This window comes from Ceratotherium simum, chromosome 7 (genome assembly GCF_057802395.1).
Source record: "Ceratotherium simum simum isolate JZ-2026a chromosome 7, ASM5780239v1, whole genome shotgun sequence".
Taxonomy (NCBI): Eukaryota; Metazoa; Chordata; class Mammalia; order Perissodactyla; family Rhinocerotidae; genus Ceratotherium; species Ceratotherium simum.
In genome coordinates this window covers 12,431,531-12,448,206 of record NC_141906.1, presented here as the reverse complement: position 1 = coordinate 12,448,206, position 16,676 = coordinate 12,431,531, and the positions used below count along the sequence as shown (strand labels likewise).

Here is a 16,676-nt window from a genome sequence, read left to right as displayed (position 1 = left end):
TAGGCGGTCCCTATGGATTCCGGATACAAAAGCAGTCAGTCAGCAAGCCTCCTGAAATGTAATGAAATATCTTTTTCATCTGTTGTCGTCCTCTTTGTTTTCTTAGAAATGAATCTATATGGAAGAGTAGAGAGTATATCTGACTGTAGAAATTCCAAAAGAAGTCTGTAAGGATTCTCTTATCTGCTAAAACTGGCAACTCCATCTCCTTTGACTCTTTTCCCATGTTATAGGTTCTCAAGATACAACTCACACTGTTACTCAGATGTGGAGAGGAAAGGTAAGCTTCAGTTTGCCCACAAGAAATCTGGTATTTCTCTGGAGCCCCCATCTGTTAGTAGCAGACAGGTCAATAAACCAAAGATCCAATACATTTTAAATTTACTCTGGTCCAACAATTTAAATAGACCCTTCAAGAACTGCACAGTCTTTAATTAAAAAAAAGAAAAGGGATGGGCCGGCCCCGTGGCTTAGCAGTTAAGTGCGTGCGCTTCGCTACTGGCGGCCTGGGTTCGGATCCCGGGCGCGCACCAACACACCGCTTCTCCAGCCATGCTGAGGCCGCGTCCCACATACAGCAACTAGAAGGATGTGCAACTATCACATACAACTATCTACTGGGGCTTTGGGGGGGAAAAAGGAGGAGGATTGGCAATAGATGTTAGCTCAGAGCCGGTCTTCCTCAGCAAAAAAGAGGAGGATTAGCATGGATGTTAGCTCAGGGCTGATCTTCCTCACAAAAAAAAAAAACAAACAAAAAACCCTGGCTCAGCTCAGACCCAGGGAAAGTTAAAAAAAAAAAAAGGGGGGGGGGGAGAAAAGGTTTACTGTCTTAAATAGCTTCCTCCTAAGATGGTGTCCAGGTGTACAGAGGGGTGTAGCTACGAGACTTCATGGTGGATGTGAAGATGATTATGTTCTTTCCAACTCGGACCTCTTGGCTTCCAGAGTGCTGGTTGCTTCACCATCGTCTGAGGCTGTGGCCTACAGCTAACATGAATTCAGGGTTGTCTCTTTGCACTTGGGTCAGGCTCCATCCACAGTGCTCCTTGAGTGACGAGGCCTCATCTCCACTCCCACTGGCAACAAAGCCTGGAGTCTCCTACATCCCCATCATTCCTCCAGCCTCCCGGGCCAGGGCTCCCCTCCTCTCAGCCTCTGCTGTGGCATCATCATGCCCTGCTATGGCAGGCCTGTTGGCACGTCCACTAGCTCTCAATTCAGCATTGATATTGCATGGGAAATTCAGGCAGTTTGGGAAACCTAAAACTCAGAGCTTCCCTCTGCAGGGGGGATACGGCCAAGCCCTAGGCTGGAATGGGAGTAGCCTGAAAGGTGATCTCCTTGTGAGGTCCCACAGGAGGAGCAGGGGCAAGCATTTACCTGCTGTCCTGAATTGTCATGGAGGGTGGCAGTGGTGGAAGGGTGCTTGCTGTTGGGCCCGCATATAAACTTGTAGGGAGATATCCACCCACAAAAGGATCTATATCTCTTTTGTAGTTATGTAAGCCTCAAGAGAGGCCCAAATCTCCGACTAGCATGGAACTTGTAGGAGTGCAAGTGCATCACTTCAAGGGAAGTGACACGGACCTTGACTTTCAGAAGCTGAGGAAATGAACAGTTATTATTAACTAGCTGCCTGTCTTCCTCCTATCTAGAATTGTCACCTTCTTAGTCCCACTAACTGTGCACAGTGCTCAACACATGGCAAGTTCAACAAATCACAACATACTGTGGCATGAATGAATGAATGAATGAATGAGAGGTGTTCGTCTACAGTTCACAGCTTCTCGCTTACTGGTTCAATAAACTGGTTCAACAAAGCACTTACTGATCACATACTGGAAGTTTATCTCTGACTGAAGATATGACAAGAAACCCGCGTTCTATTAACATCCCAATTCTCCCACGGAGGACCAAATCCTCTGCCCAGTGAAATCCTCCAAGGCTCGACAGCAACGTTACAGAAATCAGCACTAACATCTCGTGTGAGAGAACTGGCCAAGAGTGATGGTAGGGGCTTAAAAAGATTTGAGCTCAAATTTCAGAAACAGAAAAGAATAGATTTTAACCAAAGATAAGTATTTCCCAAACTGCAGGATGTGGCAAATAAGCTGATGGAAGCTCCTCTGTAGTAGTAGACCAATTTAATTCATCTGATGACAACCACATCAGCTACAAAATCCCTTTTCTGCCTCCTCTGCACTTATTTCCAGGACCAGATGCTCACAGCTTCACAGGACAACCCTCCATGTATATACTGGGTCTGCTCTACATATATACTGGGTCTACTTCCCTGTGTTGCTGTTCTGTTGGGAATTATTTAGGCAGAGCTGGCCCCCTCTTTCTGTGCCTACCTCCTTCCCACAGTCCAATTGCTTTCTAATGGTTCTTTATATTCAGAATTGCAAAAGAAAATAAACATCTCGGCTCCTACTGGCAACAAACCCTTGAATCTCTTTCTCATCACTTCTCCAGATGAGAGGCTTGGAGGGGAGACAAGAGAGAAAGAATTTTTTTTTCTTTTTCAATTAATTTCCATTTCTTTCAAGTCTGAGTAAACTCTGGGCACAGAGCAACCAGGATGATATGATTATGGAAACTATTAATCTCTCCATCAAAGGAGAGCCAACTCATGGTTACGGAGCAGTTGGCACGTTCCTCCAAAGGGTGTCTGTGGCATGGCCCTCCCGGTTTCCTTTGGGGCTGTAAGTGCTCAGGGTACAACCTGAGGCAACTTTCAAGGAGAAAAAATAATCCTTGAGTGCTTCATGATTTGTTCTGGAAAATTGTGTTTTCCTACAATTGCCTAAAGAAACAACCAACCCACATTAAAACATGTCCAAATAGAACGAAAGAGAAAAACCTACTAAGATTTTCACATTACTCAAGGCTTATCTGAAAACGTGGAATTGGGATCTTTAAAGACCATCCACATATCACTTGATGTGGGCAACAAGCAAAGGGGTACAATTGGAGCAAGCCATCTCCAAACTGCTTTAAACATTGATTACTATAACAATACAAATTGAAATAACTTCTAGAAATTACTTCGGACAAACAGGACAGTTATCAGGTTTGTCTAAACCTAAAACAAACATAAAAAGAAATTAGAGAATTCAATTCAGGGACTTTGTTCCAGGATCCACATTAGCAGATTTTTTTTTTCTCCCAATGGTGACAGAGTACAGACGTTTCCATGATGGGGGAGGTAAAGGACCTCAAGTTTCCTCCGGGACAAGTGTCTCCTGATTGGCCAAGTGAATGCTTGTTCCTGGGTACAGGTAGGAGTCGTCCAACACCAGTTGCACTTTGAAGAAAGCATGAATTTTATGGATTTACATATGCCACCAGCCTTCCCAAATAGAGTCCCACAGGAAATGTGAATTTCCAAAGATGCCAAATTCCTCAGATGGTATGGGGTCAACAGGCACCATTCAAAACAAAACTATATGACCCTATGTTGACTGAGTGACTTATAACAAAGCCCTGTATGTGCATTCTCTTGAATCGTGGACTATGATAAACATACATTCCTCACCCATCCACCACGATTTCAATGTACACTCCGTCCTGGAACTAAGCCCATACTTCAGGAAGTCAAACTCCTCCAGGAGAATACAGAAAGCCTCTTAGTCCTTTCTTCCCACTACCCCATCGTTGAAATCTGCATGCACCATAGGCCTGACTGAGCAGGGAAGTATCAGTTCTATGAAGGGACTGCTCCTAAAACGTGTCAATTTCTCATGTAATCATATAAACCCTGAATGGTAAGGGGGAAAACCCACAAAAGTCATTATAAACAGATCCCATGATGTAAAAGGAAAAGCAGGTGGAGAGAGTTTAATAAGCAGCCTTCTTTTATTATAAGAGGCTTGACGTCATTATTTATTATTTCCAACACTAAAACACAAAGCCATGCACTACACTGCGGACCAGGATGAAAAGGATCTGTGGACTTTCCTGAGTATTTTAATATCCTCTTATTGACAATAGATAGAAGATCTAAACAAGGACTGGGAACGGGAAATGGTTTTAGTGATTTCATTACAGTAATAGGGAAAAGCATTTCCAGGGGCAGGGTCTGGCAGATGGTCTGGTAAGGCGTCAACTTCTCAACAGCCTGCAGGTCAACAAGCCCAATATTGATACAAGCTCAGCACGTAATTAAGGAGGTGTCCTAGTGAACAGAAAAGTTTTTATAAATATATGCTGTAGCCTTAGCAGTGGAACACAGGAAGCTGGTGTTTAAAACTAATTAAAAACCATTTCACAAAGAAAGGCATTTAGAGGCAGCAAGAGGTATACAGTAAGACTGCAGCCAAAGAGCTCTTGATGTTCTAGGACAAATCATATTTGCAATGAAGTGTCGATACCTTGTGATATCTTAATTTATCTCTAGTGAAAAATAAAGGTGGCTGGAGAATTTTCAGATTTTTGTGATTTTCCAGATCCCATTCAAGAAAATCTAAAAAGCTTTGTAATATATTTTGAAATCATGAAGTGCGATGCCTCTAGCTTTGTTCTTTTAGCTCAAAATTGTTTGCCTATTCAGTCTTTTATGGTTCCAGCTGAATTTTAGGATTGTCTTTTCTATTTCTGTAAAAAATGCCATTGGGGTTTTTTTCTTTTTGAGGGATATTGGCCCTGAGCTCAAATCTGTCACCAATCTTTCTCGTTCTTTCCCTTTTTTCTCCCCAACGCCCCAGTAGATAGGTGTATGTCACAGCTGTACATCCTTCTAGTTGCCCTACGTGGGACACCGCCTCAGCATGGCTTGATGAGCAGTGTGTAGGTCCACGCCCAGGTTCTGAACTGGCGAACCCCAGGCCGCCGAAGCAGAGCGCGTGAACTTAACTGATACATCACCAGGCTGGCCCCCGTGATTGGGATTTTGATAGGGATTGCACTGAATCTATAGATTACTTTGGGTAGTATGGATATTTTAACAGTATTAATTCTTCCAATTCATGATCAAGGGAAGTCTTTCCATTTATTTGTGTCTGCCTTAATTTCTTTTGTCAGTGTTTTATAGTTTTTAGTGTACAAATCTTTCACCTCCTTGGTTAAACATATTCCTAAGTATTTTATTCTTTTTGATGCTATCATAAATAGGATTGTTTTAAAGCAGACATATAGACCAACGGAACCAAAGAGAGAGCCCAGAAATAAACCCATACACATACAGTCAACTGATCTTTGACAAAGGTGCCAAGAACACACTATGGGGAAAGGACAGTCTCTTCAATAAATGGTGTTAGGGAAGACTGGATATCCACACACAAAAATGAAATTGGACCCTTTCTTACATCATACATAAAAATTAACTCAAAATGGATAAAAACATAAATGTAAGTCCTAAAACCACAAAAATCCAAGAAGAAAGCATAGGGTACAAGCTTCTTGACATTGGTCTTGGCAATCATTTCTTGGACACGACACGAAGAGCCCAAGCCACAAAAGCAAAACTAGGTAAGTGGCACTATATCAAACTAAAAAGATTCTGCACAGCAAAGGAAACAACCACCAAAATGAAAAGGCAACTATGGAATGGAAGAAAATACTTCCAAACCACATATCTGATAAAGAGTTAATATCCAAATATATAGGGAACTCTTGCAACTCAATAGGAAAAAATCCCAATGACCTGATTAAAAAATTGGCAAAGGAACTAAATAGACTTTTCTCCAAAGACATACAAACGGCCAACAGGTATATGAAAACGTACTCAGCATTACTAATCATCAGGGAAATGCAAATCAAAACCAAAACGAGATATCACCTCATACCACTTATGATGGCTATTACTAAAAAACAAAACAAAACAAAGATAACAAGAGTTGGCGAGGATGTGGAGAAAAGGAAAGTCTTGTATACTGCTGGTGGAAATGTAAATTGGTGCAGCCACAATGGAAAATAGTATGGAGGCTCCTCAAAAAAATTAAAAATAAAACTGCCATATGATTCAGCAATTTCACTTCTGGGTACATATCCAAAGGAACTGAAATCAGGATCTCAAAGAGATATCTGCACTCCCATGTTCACTGCAGAATTATTCACAAAGTCAAAACACAGAAGCATCCTAAATGTCCATCGACAAACAAATAGATGAAGAAAATGGATACATATATACACACACACACAATGGAATATTATTCAACCTTAAAAAGAATGGTGCATCAAAGTACGCTGCTTACATCAGCTCCACTAACATTCTATTGGCCAAAGCAAAGCGACTTGGCTAAGCTCAAAGTCAAGGGACTGGGAAGTATTACTCCATCCACTGAGCAGCCATGGCATGAGGATGGGTGCATAAAGGTGAAGAATTGAGGACAATGATCCAATCTGCTACAGCTTGCATGACTTGCTGTCTGTCCCTCTATGCAGACCAGCTTCTTCCTTCGTACCTTTTACATGACTCTCCTGAATGTCAGCTCCATTTGGCAAGATTTCTGTCTTTGCCCACTGCAGTATTTCCAGTATGCAGATTCTGTCTGTTTTGTTCACTGCTGTCTTCCTACTGTTTGGGAACAATGCCTGGTACATAAACAATAAACATGAATGGCCGCCCCCAAATAGTGTCCTCAGCCTTGCAAATTACATGATCTTTAGAGTCCAATGCTCCTGAACCAATGTGATCTGCCCAGCTTGGATCAGGAATCGATCTCTTGTTCAACCATACACTGTAACTAGAAGAATATGGGTAGTTCAGGGACAATTCTCAGAGAAAAGGGCATGGATAAGCAGGTATCTCAGGTGTCTATTCCACATGATATATAAGACCCTTCATGATCTGGTCCATATCTAACTACAGGATGCAAGTATAGTATAGTGGTTAAAATAACATGCTTTAGGGTCAGGCAGGCCTGGATTCAAACCCTGGGTCAGCTACTTACTGTCTATGTAACTTTGGCCAAGTTATTTAACCACTTTGAATCTTCACTTCCCCATCTGTTAAATGGTAATTACCTTCACAGCCTGGCACATAGTAACCTTTCAACAAATGGTGATTATTTCTACCAGGTACGTAAGTCTGGTGTCTACTACACTGTTCTGTGTCCTTAGACAAAGTCTGTATCATATTCGTTTTAATTTCAACTTTAGTTAATTATATTAGGGGCGGACACTTAGCCCAAAGTAGCCAATCCACAGGCTGGCCAGTGCCCCACAACTGCCTGATGTACAGATCCTCTCCCTTCCAGGTCTGGTCTAAGTATGGCATGGCCCTTCCCCAGAATTTCATCCCTTGCCAGGGCTCTGCATTGGCAGACATGGAAAATTAGGGTAAAATGAGAATGGCCTAGTCCATAATGCTGCTAAATTGTGTAAGTCTTGCAGGTATGGACTTCGAGGGAAAATACAGCTATTAGAAAAGGGCAGTCACATGCGCACAACAGTCATGGTATAAGAGATCTAATATTCCAAACTCTCTGCTTTGAAAACTAACTAGAAACCCATGGAGGTTCTTTAGCTTTTATGTTACAGATGTTCCCTGACTTGTACAAAATTGGATTTGAGCAAATATGACTTCATGCGTATTACCCTAAGGTACATCATGTTGTAGCCATGCAGACTCTGCATTCTACACAGAGATGCAAAGCGGTCAGGCTGATGAACAAATACCATGAGGTGAGAGTGGAGGGCTGGAAGCAGCCACCACAAGGCGTCCTCCGGTTTCCAATCTTACCTGGTTTCCTTTGGTTCAGCTTTAGGTCTGGCCTGGCCCTCAGGACTACACTGGCCCAGGCTCTTGTAGGTCTGACTAACCCAGTGAATAAGGACTGGACATAGGTGATCCCTAATAATCGGCCCATCTCTAAAATTCTATGATTCTGCTTCTCTCCCTTAGTCTCCTCTACCCACAAAATACACCATTAAAGGTCACTAATAAGAACTTTTGTTAGTAAAAGTACTCTATTACGGTGCTAAAATGTATATGACATCAGTTCATCTCTGGTTAGTAGTCACTAACATTCCTCATGACAAAAGTCTCGTCAAGTCAGCTAAAACAATACGTAAAGATAATACTTTTTACATAATTGGTTATATACTGATGATAATCATTTCTAGCAAGTATTTGTGTTGGTTTCAACTGTGTTGAATTCAATAGTATTAAATGCTAATACAATAGATTTTTATTTAGACGTAAAAGGAATAAGCATCATTCATAATTAAATTAAGGCTTAAAAATGTGTGATTTACTTGCTTTTAAAAAACATTAATAGGAAACCTCAAACATATACAAAAACAGAAGAGTATAATGGATCTCCATGCAATCATTATCCAGCCTCTGCAATTCCAATTCATGGCCAATCTTGTTTCATCTACTCCCTTAACTCACTCACTTCCCCTCATCCCAGACTATTCTGAAGCAAATTCAAGACATATCATCTCACTATAAATACATGATTTTGAATAATGGTTCTCGGATTAGATCTCATCACAGCAATAAAAAGAAAAGTACTGGTATGGACTAATTCAAGAGGGGTGTTTACCTATTTCCTCTTTCTTAAAACTTCTGCCAGGAGCAGAGAGGAGATGGAGCTGCAAAGTGGTAAAAGATAATATAAGCTCAAGTCCTAAATGAATATGGACCTATTTCTTAAAACAACAGGCTACTGATGAGGTTTTTAAAAATGCCAGTTAAAATAGGCAAGATAATCTATAACCCCAATATTCCTTTTCTTCACTTCACTCAAATTCACAGTTAACTCTCAGACACGGCATCACTATAGCTCACTCCTTCACAGAAAACGGTGTTTAACATTTCAGGCATTTAAGCTTTTCTGAATCCCAAACAGAGGTTGTTTCTTAATGTCTTAATTAATACGGTTGGTTTCTGCACCTGCTTCATCAAAAAAACTATATATGCTGAAAGGTGGCTTTAAAACTTTTTTCCACTTACATGCCAGTTATCCAGGGTAACTAACTCAAAGCCAAGGCAATGGGAAATATTAAAGAAAGAGTGGAAAGTCTTTTGATCTAGAAAGTTGGATCAACCAAGAAAACAATTTAGTTATATCCCATTAACAGCAGGGGATAAAATATCTTAAAAAAAAAAAAAAGGCAGAAGGTAGAAGGAGAACATGTCTTCTGCGTTCTGTCTTAAGTGCCTTAGATACTTCAAAAATCAAATTCAAATTTAATTAGAAATAGAATGACAGGTTTAACAAATGCTAACTCAAGTTCCTCTTGTAATTTCTCCCCTCCTCTGCAATAAAGTATAGGGAAAAGAATGAATTTCAATTTCATTTCTATGTATAATTCCAAATTTCATATTTATGCTTCTGGAGAAAGCACCATTTCAAAATATCACTGTACCTAACACAAGCACTAAATTTTTTGGGGTGAATTCATCAGACTGTGTACATCAAAAAAGTATTAACATTGCTCATTTTTTAAAAAAAAACTATTATAATTTATAGATTTAGGAAGTTTTCAAACATATCAAAATAAGTACTATGAAAATATGCACCACCTCATAATGTTACAATAGCAATTAGTAACAAGTACACAGGGCAGGTCCAAGGCAGAAATGGGAAGCAGAATAACTTGGACATCCCAGCCTTCCCACCATGTATCCCTTTTCTCCCTCTGTAACTTCCCGCTTTGAGCTGACTCTTTCCCTCAGATACCCAAGATTCTTGTGCTCCCCCTTTTACAACATGCTCTCAGGAAAACAAAATGTGAAATTAACACGTACTGATGGAAACATGACTAATAAATTGGATTATTACTCTCATGGGGGTTATGTGCATCTTAACTTTTAAACTACAAGAGATAACCAGAACGGAATTTTTAGCACTGGCTAGCGGCTAGGAGTGATTCCACCTTGAACTCTCGTGTTAAGCACAGTCGTGTTCAGCCTATGGATAAGGTCAGCACGGAAGACATGCAAATATACATGAAGTAAACCTCCCAATTAGAGTTTCAACAGTAAGATTCTAATCTTATAGTTCACTTCTTTTCAGCAGGGACATTTTCAACAATAAAACTACCTCCAAATGGAAATTATATACCTCTTCCCAATAATGCTATCTCCTGTGTTTTATCAGCAAAAGTCACTCAAGGAAAGAAGACAAAGTGTGAGGCAAGAACAATGCTTTAAAGCCAAGCAGACTGGGCAGTAAATTGGAAAGGGGCTGTACCAGAAGAGGGGTTTAAAAGTTGGCTTTGTTATTCATAACTGATATTTTCTTAAACTCCATTAAAAATTCTGTGACCAGGGAACCAGGCAAAGAAAGGGTTACTGAGGATCTGGTTAACAACATAATCTGTCAAGTGCTTTTCAGACAACAAGAAACGATGTGTTCTGTTTTGCAGAAGTTGTTGTCTTGCAGAGAAGCACAGGTTGGCAGGAAAGACCCCTGCAAAACGTTCCAGCACCAGACGTCCTAAAGGTACCTACACTCATTACCATCTCAAATTCTCCTCCTCTGGGAGGGTCCAAACAGCAATTTTTAGATCATGCGATGTATGTAGTAACATGTAAACATGCTATGCAGCTGCCTTAAAAGAACAGAGTTGTTATGCAAATAAACCCCGATCTTCCGCCCTCTTTTGTACCAAGTCTCCAGTGGTGGGGAGACGCTGCTTTGGGAGTTACCCCCGGTGTTCTCCATTGCTTGTGCAGGTAATAAACCTTTCTTCACCTACTCCTGCCTTGGTTGTGCTTTTTGGCTCTGCACTCACCAAGAGATGAACCTACTGAGTTTGGTTACAATTCCACTTTCAGTAAGTGAAAACAGCGCAAACTGGATGCTTCCATAAGTGTACCTGGTTGATTCTCCGAATATATTTCATTAAGAAGTACTACCAAGAATTATAAAAGAATGAGAGGGAAAATCACATATAGCATGGTGTGTAAACAATCAAAAGTTATTAAACTCCATCAGTCTTAATTTAAAAAAATCTGAATTCAGGGCCAGGCCGGTGGCATAGTGGTTAAGTTTGTGTGTTCCACTTCTGGTGGCCCAGGGTTCGCAGGTTCAGATCCCAGGCGCAGGCGTACGTGCCACTTATCAAGCCATGCTGTGGCAGGTGTCACACATGTAAAGGAGAGGAAGATGAGCATGGATGTTAGCCCAAGGCCAATCTTCCTCAGCAAAAAGAGGAGGATTGGCAACAGATGTTAGCTCAGGGCTAATCTTCCTCACCAAAAAAAAAAAAATTCTGAATTCACTCGAGCAAATTATTTTCTGAAACTCAACCACTGGAATTATGCTGAAAATAGAGATTTTTGCTAATATGCTTTCATCAAAATGTTAGCATTTCTATCTTCATACATACAACACTGAAAAAATCAACTGTAACAAAGCTAAACTAATAACTGCTTTTGCATTGTTACTAACAATCTGGCATGGAATCAACACAATTAACAGTAACAAAATGGCTAAAATACGTTTGCATACTGTGGCAAACATCATGGACTGGTTATCCAAAAGCCATTCCAATCTCCCTTCTCTCGTCTCTCTCTCCTACAGAGGCTAGAAAGAAAAAAACGTACTTGACCTCAAACACTCACATTACAGATGGCCATGAGACACGGTTCTGGCTGCCCTTTCCAAATAAAAAGGTAAAGACTTGCTAGGATAAAGCCCCTAGCCTCTTTCTCCTTTTTCCTCCCTGAATGAATGAAAGGTCCAGAGATGTTATAGTCCCCTTAATCACAAGACAACAAACATGAACACAAAGGTCTATATTGCAGACCAGGTGGAGAGGTGAAAGGAATTAGGGCCCATAAGCCACCAAACTGGGTCTGGACTGCCCACCTCTGGATTTCTTATTGCATAAAATACATAAAAGCTATTGGATTAAGCTATTATAGTAGAGTTTTCTATTAGTGCAGCTGAATGCACTTGCAGTGGATACAAATACAAAATTCTCACGTAAAATTCAAATTAAAGATTATGAAGAAAATCCTCACCAACCCCTCAAATATTCTAAAAAGAATCTCAACGATAAGCTTGCATTTTTGTTTTCTTTACCTGAAGACAACAAATACCACATAACCAATACAACAAAGGGGGGCAGGGGGGCTTGACGGTGGTGAAACTCCAGATTCCAATGCCAAATAAAAATGAGATAGACTGGGGGAGGGAGAAGGGCAGGAGTGTAATCCTAGACAACTACGGTATAATATGGGCTTTATCTAATATTTCCTATATGTCAATTTCCACTGTCAGTGAAGAAAATAAAGCTTATTTCTTGGTCAGAGGAGATTCCAATTCAGTTTTTAAGTCTGAACCTTCAAACTTGGGAAACTTTCCTCCAGATCATCAGCCAGAGTCTTATCAACTTCACGTAGGATTTTAAGAAAGTCTTCCACCTGTGAGTCAAACACAAGAACCAAATAATGTAAGTAGAGGAAAGGGTGGTTTAAGATATTGATTGCTGACATAAAAATACTCTACCTGTGGTTTCTAAACAGTCCAACGGAAAAGAAACATTGACACACCCCAGATGACAGTAACACTACCTCCCGGCTAGTCCTCTGAAACATGAGGAGGTGACCAGCCCTCACTATTTTGCTTTACTCTTGAATTAGTATATATCTTCCTGCCGCTTCCCCTTTAGGTCCATTACTGCAGTTTTATTACCATCCTCCTTGCTGACATGTCCCCTCTCGCCTACATGTCATACTTCATTTTCTTAAAAAAGTTCCTATTTTGAAATTACCTCTAACAGTAGCAAATGTGATATAATTTGAAGAACCATAAAAACCTACTGACTATTCCTAACTAAGAATCTTATTTTTGCTTAACATATATATGCTGTCTACTTTGTAACAGAAAATGGTCAGATAAATTCAGTGTTGATTCCTTTCTCTTAAACTTAGAATCATGATTTCAGGCTAGTCCCATGAATTATCCAGCAGTCATCTATCCCACAAAGGCATTAAGTCGTGTCAATTGTATGCACCATCTTTTTTGACAATGGCCTCAGAGATCAAGCGCCTACTTAAGAACGTCTTACTGAGTAATCCTCTGAAACTCACTACCTACACATTTACTCATACTCACCACAGGGCTATAGAAAGGAAGAAGGTTTTGAAATGCACAGGAACACTTCTGTTTGCTTAACTGGCCCTCCTTTAGTCCCTGAGCCACAGTGTCCTAAAACAAACAAACAAAAGATATAATGTCAAAAAAGGAAAATTTCTAAAGCTATCTCTGGTAAATAGATACAAATCAGTATATACAATTCCCTACTGATCCTATGGGCATTTCAAACGTCCCAAACTGAACCCAGCATCATTCCTCCTAACGTAACGTGCTCCTCCAGAAACGTGCTCCTCCAGAAACGTGCTCCACTACAGCCCTTATTTTAGCGAAGGGCACCACCACCCACCCGTCCTGCTGCACAAGCCAGAAACTCGGGATACAGCCGAGTCTCTTCCTCCTCCTCTGCTGCCAACTCTTCCCCCTAGGTGTTTAATTTTCCTCTTCTATATCTCTCTAATCCCACCTCTCTCTCCATCCACACTTCCACTATTTAGGCTCTCATTATTTTTCAGGTTATTCTTGAATATTACCAACCACAAGAGTCTGTTGCTTGGTCTCTGGGCCTTCAGCCTCGACACTCTCTAAACATCTCTATTACTTTTGGAGTAATTCGTCTAAACGGATCATATCACTTGATGCTTAAAAAAAAGTCTTTAATAGCTCTTCACTTTCCTCAAGATTAAATCCACCTTCCATTAAGTATGTCACAGAAGAATTTTTATGACAAATCCCTGGTCTATTCTCAGCCCACCTTCCCCCTATATTCCTGTCACCTAAAAATAAACATCTATGTCCCTCCCTCCAAAAAAACCAAAAGCAACAGCAAACAATGGGAGAAATATTTGCAATGAATATGCAAAAGATACATTATTACACAAGGAGTTCATGCAAATAATGAAAACAGATAAATTTATAAAGCAGAAAATATAAAATATAATAATGTACAAATATATGGACAGATTTTCAACTTCACTAATAAAAAAGGTAAATCATAATAAGGCACAATTTATCACCTGTTGAACTTTACTTGATATAAAAATTATAACACCCAATAATAAGGACCAAGTAAAATTAACATTTTACATACTCTGTTAATAAAAACATTCTGGCAATATGTAGCCATTATGCTCCAGTCATCTTCACTTTTATAATGTTGAACCCCACAATCTAACTTCTGAAAATCTATGCTAAGGTAACAACTCCATATCTGGAAAAAGAAAGCAGGACAATTCACCGAAAAAAAAAAAAAAAATCACCAGATGGGGCCAGCCCAGTGGCGTAGTGGTTGAATTCGCACACTCTGCATTGGCGGCCCAGGGTTCACAGGTTTGGATCCTGGGTGGAGACTTACTCACTGCTTATCAAGCCCTGCTATGGCAGGCATCCCACATATAAAATAGAAGAAGATGGGCACGGATGTTAGCCCAGGAACAATCTTCCTCAGCAAAAAAGAAAAAAATAAAAGAGGAGGATTGGCAGCAGATGTTAGCTCAGGGCTAATCTTCCTCACAAAACAAAACAAAACAAAACAAAAAAACACCAGGATATAACAGAAACTTGTCTTAAAAAATATCCTTCTTGAAAAAGGAATAAAAGGAATCCAAATAGGTAACGAAGAAGTGAAACTCTCACTATTTGCAGATGACATGATTGTATATATAGAAAACCCTAAAGAATCTGTTGGAAAACTGTTAGAAACAATCAACAACTACAGCAAAGTTGCAGGGTACAAAATCAATCTACAAAAATCAGTTGCATTTCTATATGCTAATAATGAACTAACAGAAAGAGAGCTCAAAAAGATAATACCATTTACAACTGCATCAAAAAGAATAAAATACCTAGGAATAAATCTTACCAAGGAGGTGAAGGACCTATACAATGAGAACTACAAGACATTATTGAGGGAAATCCACGATGACATAAAGAAATGGAAAGATATCCCATGCACGTGGATTGGAAGAATAAACATAGTTAAAATGTCTATATTACCTAAAGCAATCTACAGATTCAATGCAATCCCAATCAGAATCCCAATAACATTCTTCACAGAAATAGAAAAAAGAATACTAAAATTTATATGGGGCAACAAAAGACCCCGAATAGCTAAAGAAATCCTAAAGAAAAAGAACAAAGCAGGAGGCATCACAATTCCTGACTTCAAAACATACTACAAAGCAATAGTAATCAAAACAGCATGGTACTGGTACAAAAACAGACACACAGATCAATGGAACAGAATTGAAAGCCCAGAAATAAAACCACACATATACGGACAGCTAATTTTCGACAAAGGTGCTAAGAACATGCAATGGAGAAAGGAAAGTCTCTTCAATAAATGGTGTTGGGAAAACTGGACAGCCACATGCAAAAGAATGAAAGTGGACCATGTGCTATCGCCATTCACAAAAATTAACTCAAAATGGATCAAAGACCTGAAGGTGAGACCTGAAGCTATAAAACTCATAGAAGAAAATATAGGCAACACACTATTTGACATTGGTTTTAAAGGAATCTTTTCGGATGACATGCCTACCCAGACTAGGGAAACTAAAGAAAAAATAAACAAGTGGGACTTTATCAGACTAAAGAGCTTTTATAAGACAAATGAAACCAGAATCAAGATGAACAACCAACCAACCAGCTGGGAGAGAATATTTGCAAAACATACATCTGACAAGGGGTTGATCTCCATAATATATAAAGAACTCACACAATTGAACAATAAAAAAACAAACAACCTGATCAAAAAATGGGCAGAGGAAATGAACAGACACTTCTCCAAGGAAGATATACAGATGGCCAATAGGCACATGAGAAGATGCTCAACATCACTAATCATCAGGGAAATGCAAATCAAAACAACAGTAAGATACCACCTCACGCCCGTTAGAATGGCTATAATCACCAAGACAAAAAACAACAAATGTTGGAGAGGATGTGGAGAAACAGGAACCCTCATACACAGCTGGTGGGAATGCAAATTGGTGCAGCCTCTATGGAAAACGGTATGGAGATTCCTCAAAGAATTAAAAATAGAGATGCCCTATGATCCAGCCATCCCACTACTGGGAATCTATCCAACGCACCTGAAATCAACAATCCAAAGAGGCTTATGCACCCCTATGTTCATTGCAGCATTATTCACCATAGCCAAGAAGTGGAAGCAACCTAAGTGTCCCTCGACTGATGATTGGATTAAGAAAATGTGGTATATATATACAATGGAATACTACTCAGCCATAAAAGACAAAATCGTCCCATTTGCAACAACATGGATGGGCCTGGAGCATATTATGTTAAGTGAAATAAGCCAGAAAGAGAAAGACAAACACTGCATGATCTCACTCATATGTGGAATATAAACCAACACATGGACAGAGAAAACTGGACTGTGGTTACCAGGGCAGTGGGGGTGGGGGGTGGGCACAAGGGGTGAAGGGAGTCATATATGTGGTGATGGACAAAGAAAAATGTACAACCCAAAATTTCACAATGTTAGAAACCATTAAAACATCAATAAAAAAAAAAAAAAAATCCTTCTTGAAAAAATTCAATGAATATGAACATATTCTTCACAGTTGTATCAATAATATATTTTTTTTCCTCAAATATATGGATAGAAAGTATGCTCAAAGGAAGAATACACTAATAATCCTGAACATATTCAGG

The 16,676-nt window shown here is 39.7% G+C and overlaps 1 protein-coding gene across 4 annotated transcripts in view; it reads right to left on the bottom strand.

Moving 5' to 3' along the window:
- Window positions 1-16,676, bottom strand: part of SAAL1 (serum amyloid A like 1) — a 52,066-nt gene that overhangs the window by 8,050 nt on the left and 27,340 nt on the right. For 3 of the 4 annotated variants that reach the window (XM_087433132.1, XM_087433130.1, XM_087433131.1), the window contains exons 11-12: window positions 13,023-13,115; window positions 12,248-12,328 (exon numbers count right to left, since the gene is read on the bottom strand). In XM_087433132.1, the coding sequence (XP_087289258.1) occupies window positions 12,248-12,328; window positions 13,023-13,115 (174 nt within the window). Of the gene's footprint in view, window positions 1-8,117; window positions 12,329-13,022; window positions 13,116-16,676 lie in introns of those variants that run through there. The other variant, XM_014783377.2, reaches the window with a different exon arrangement.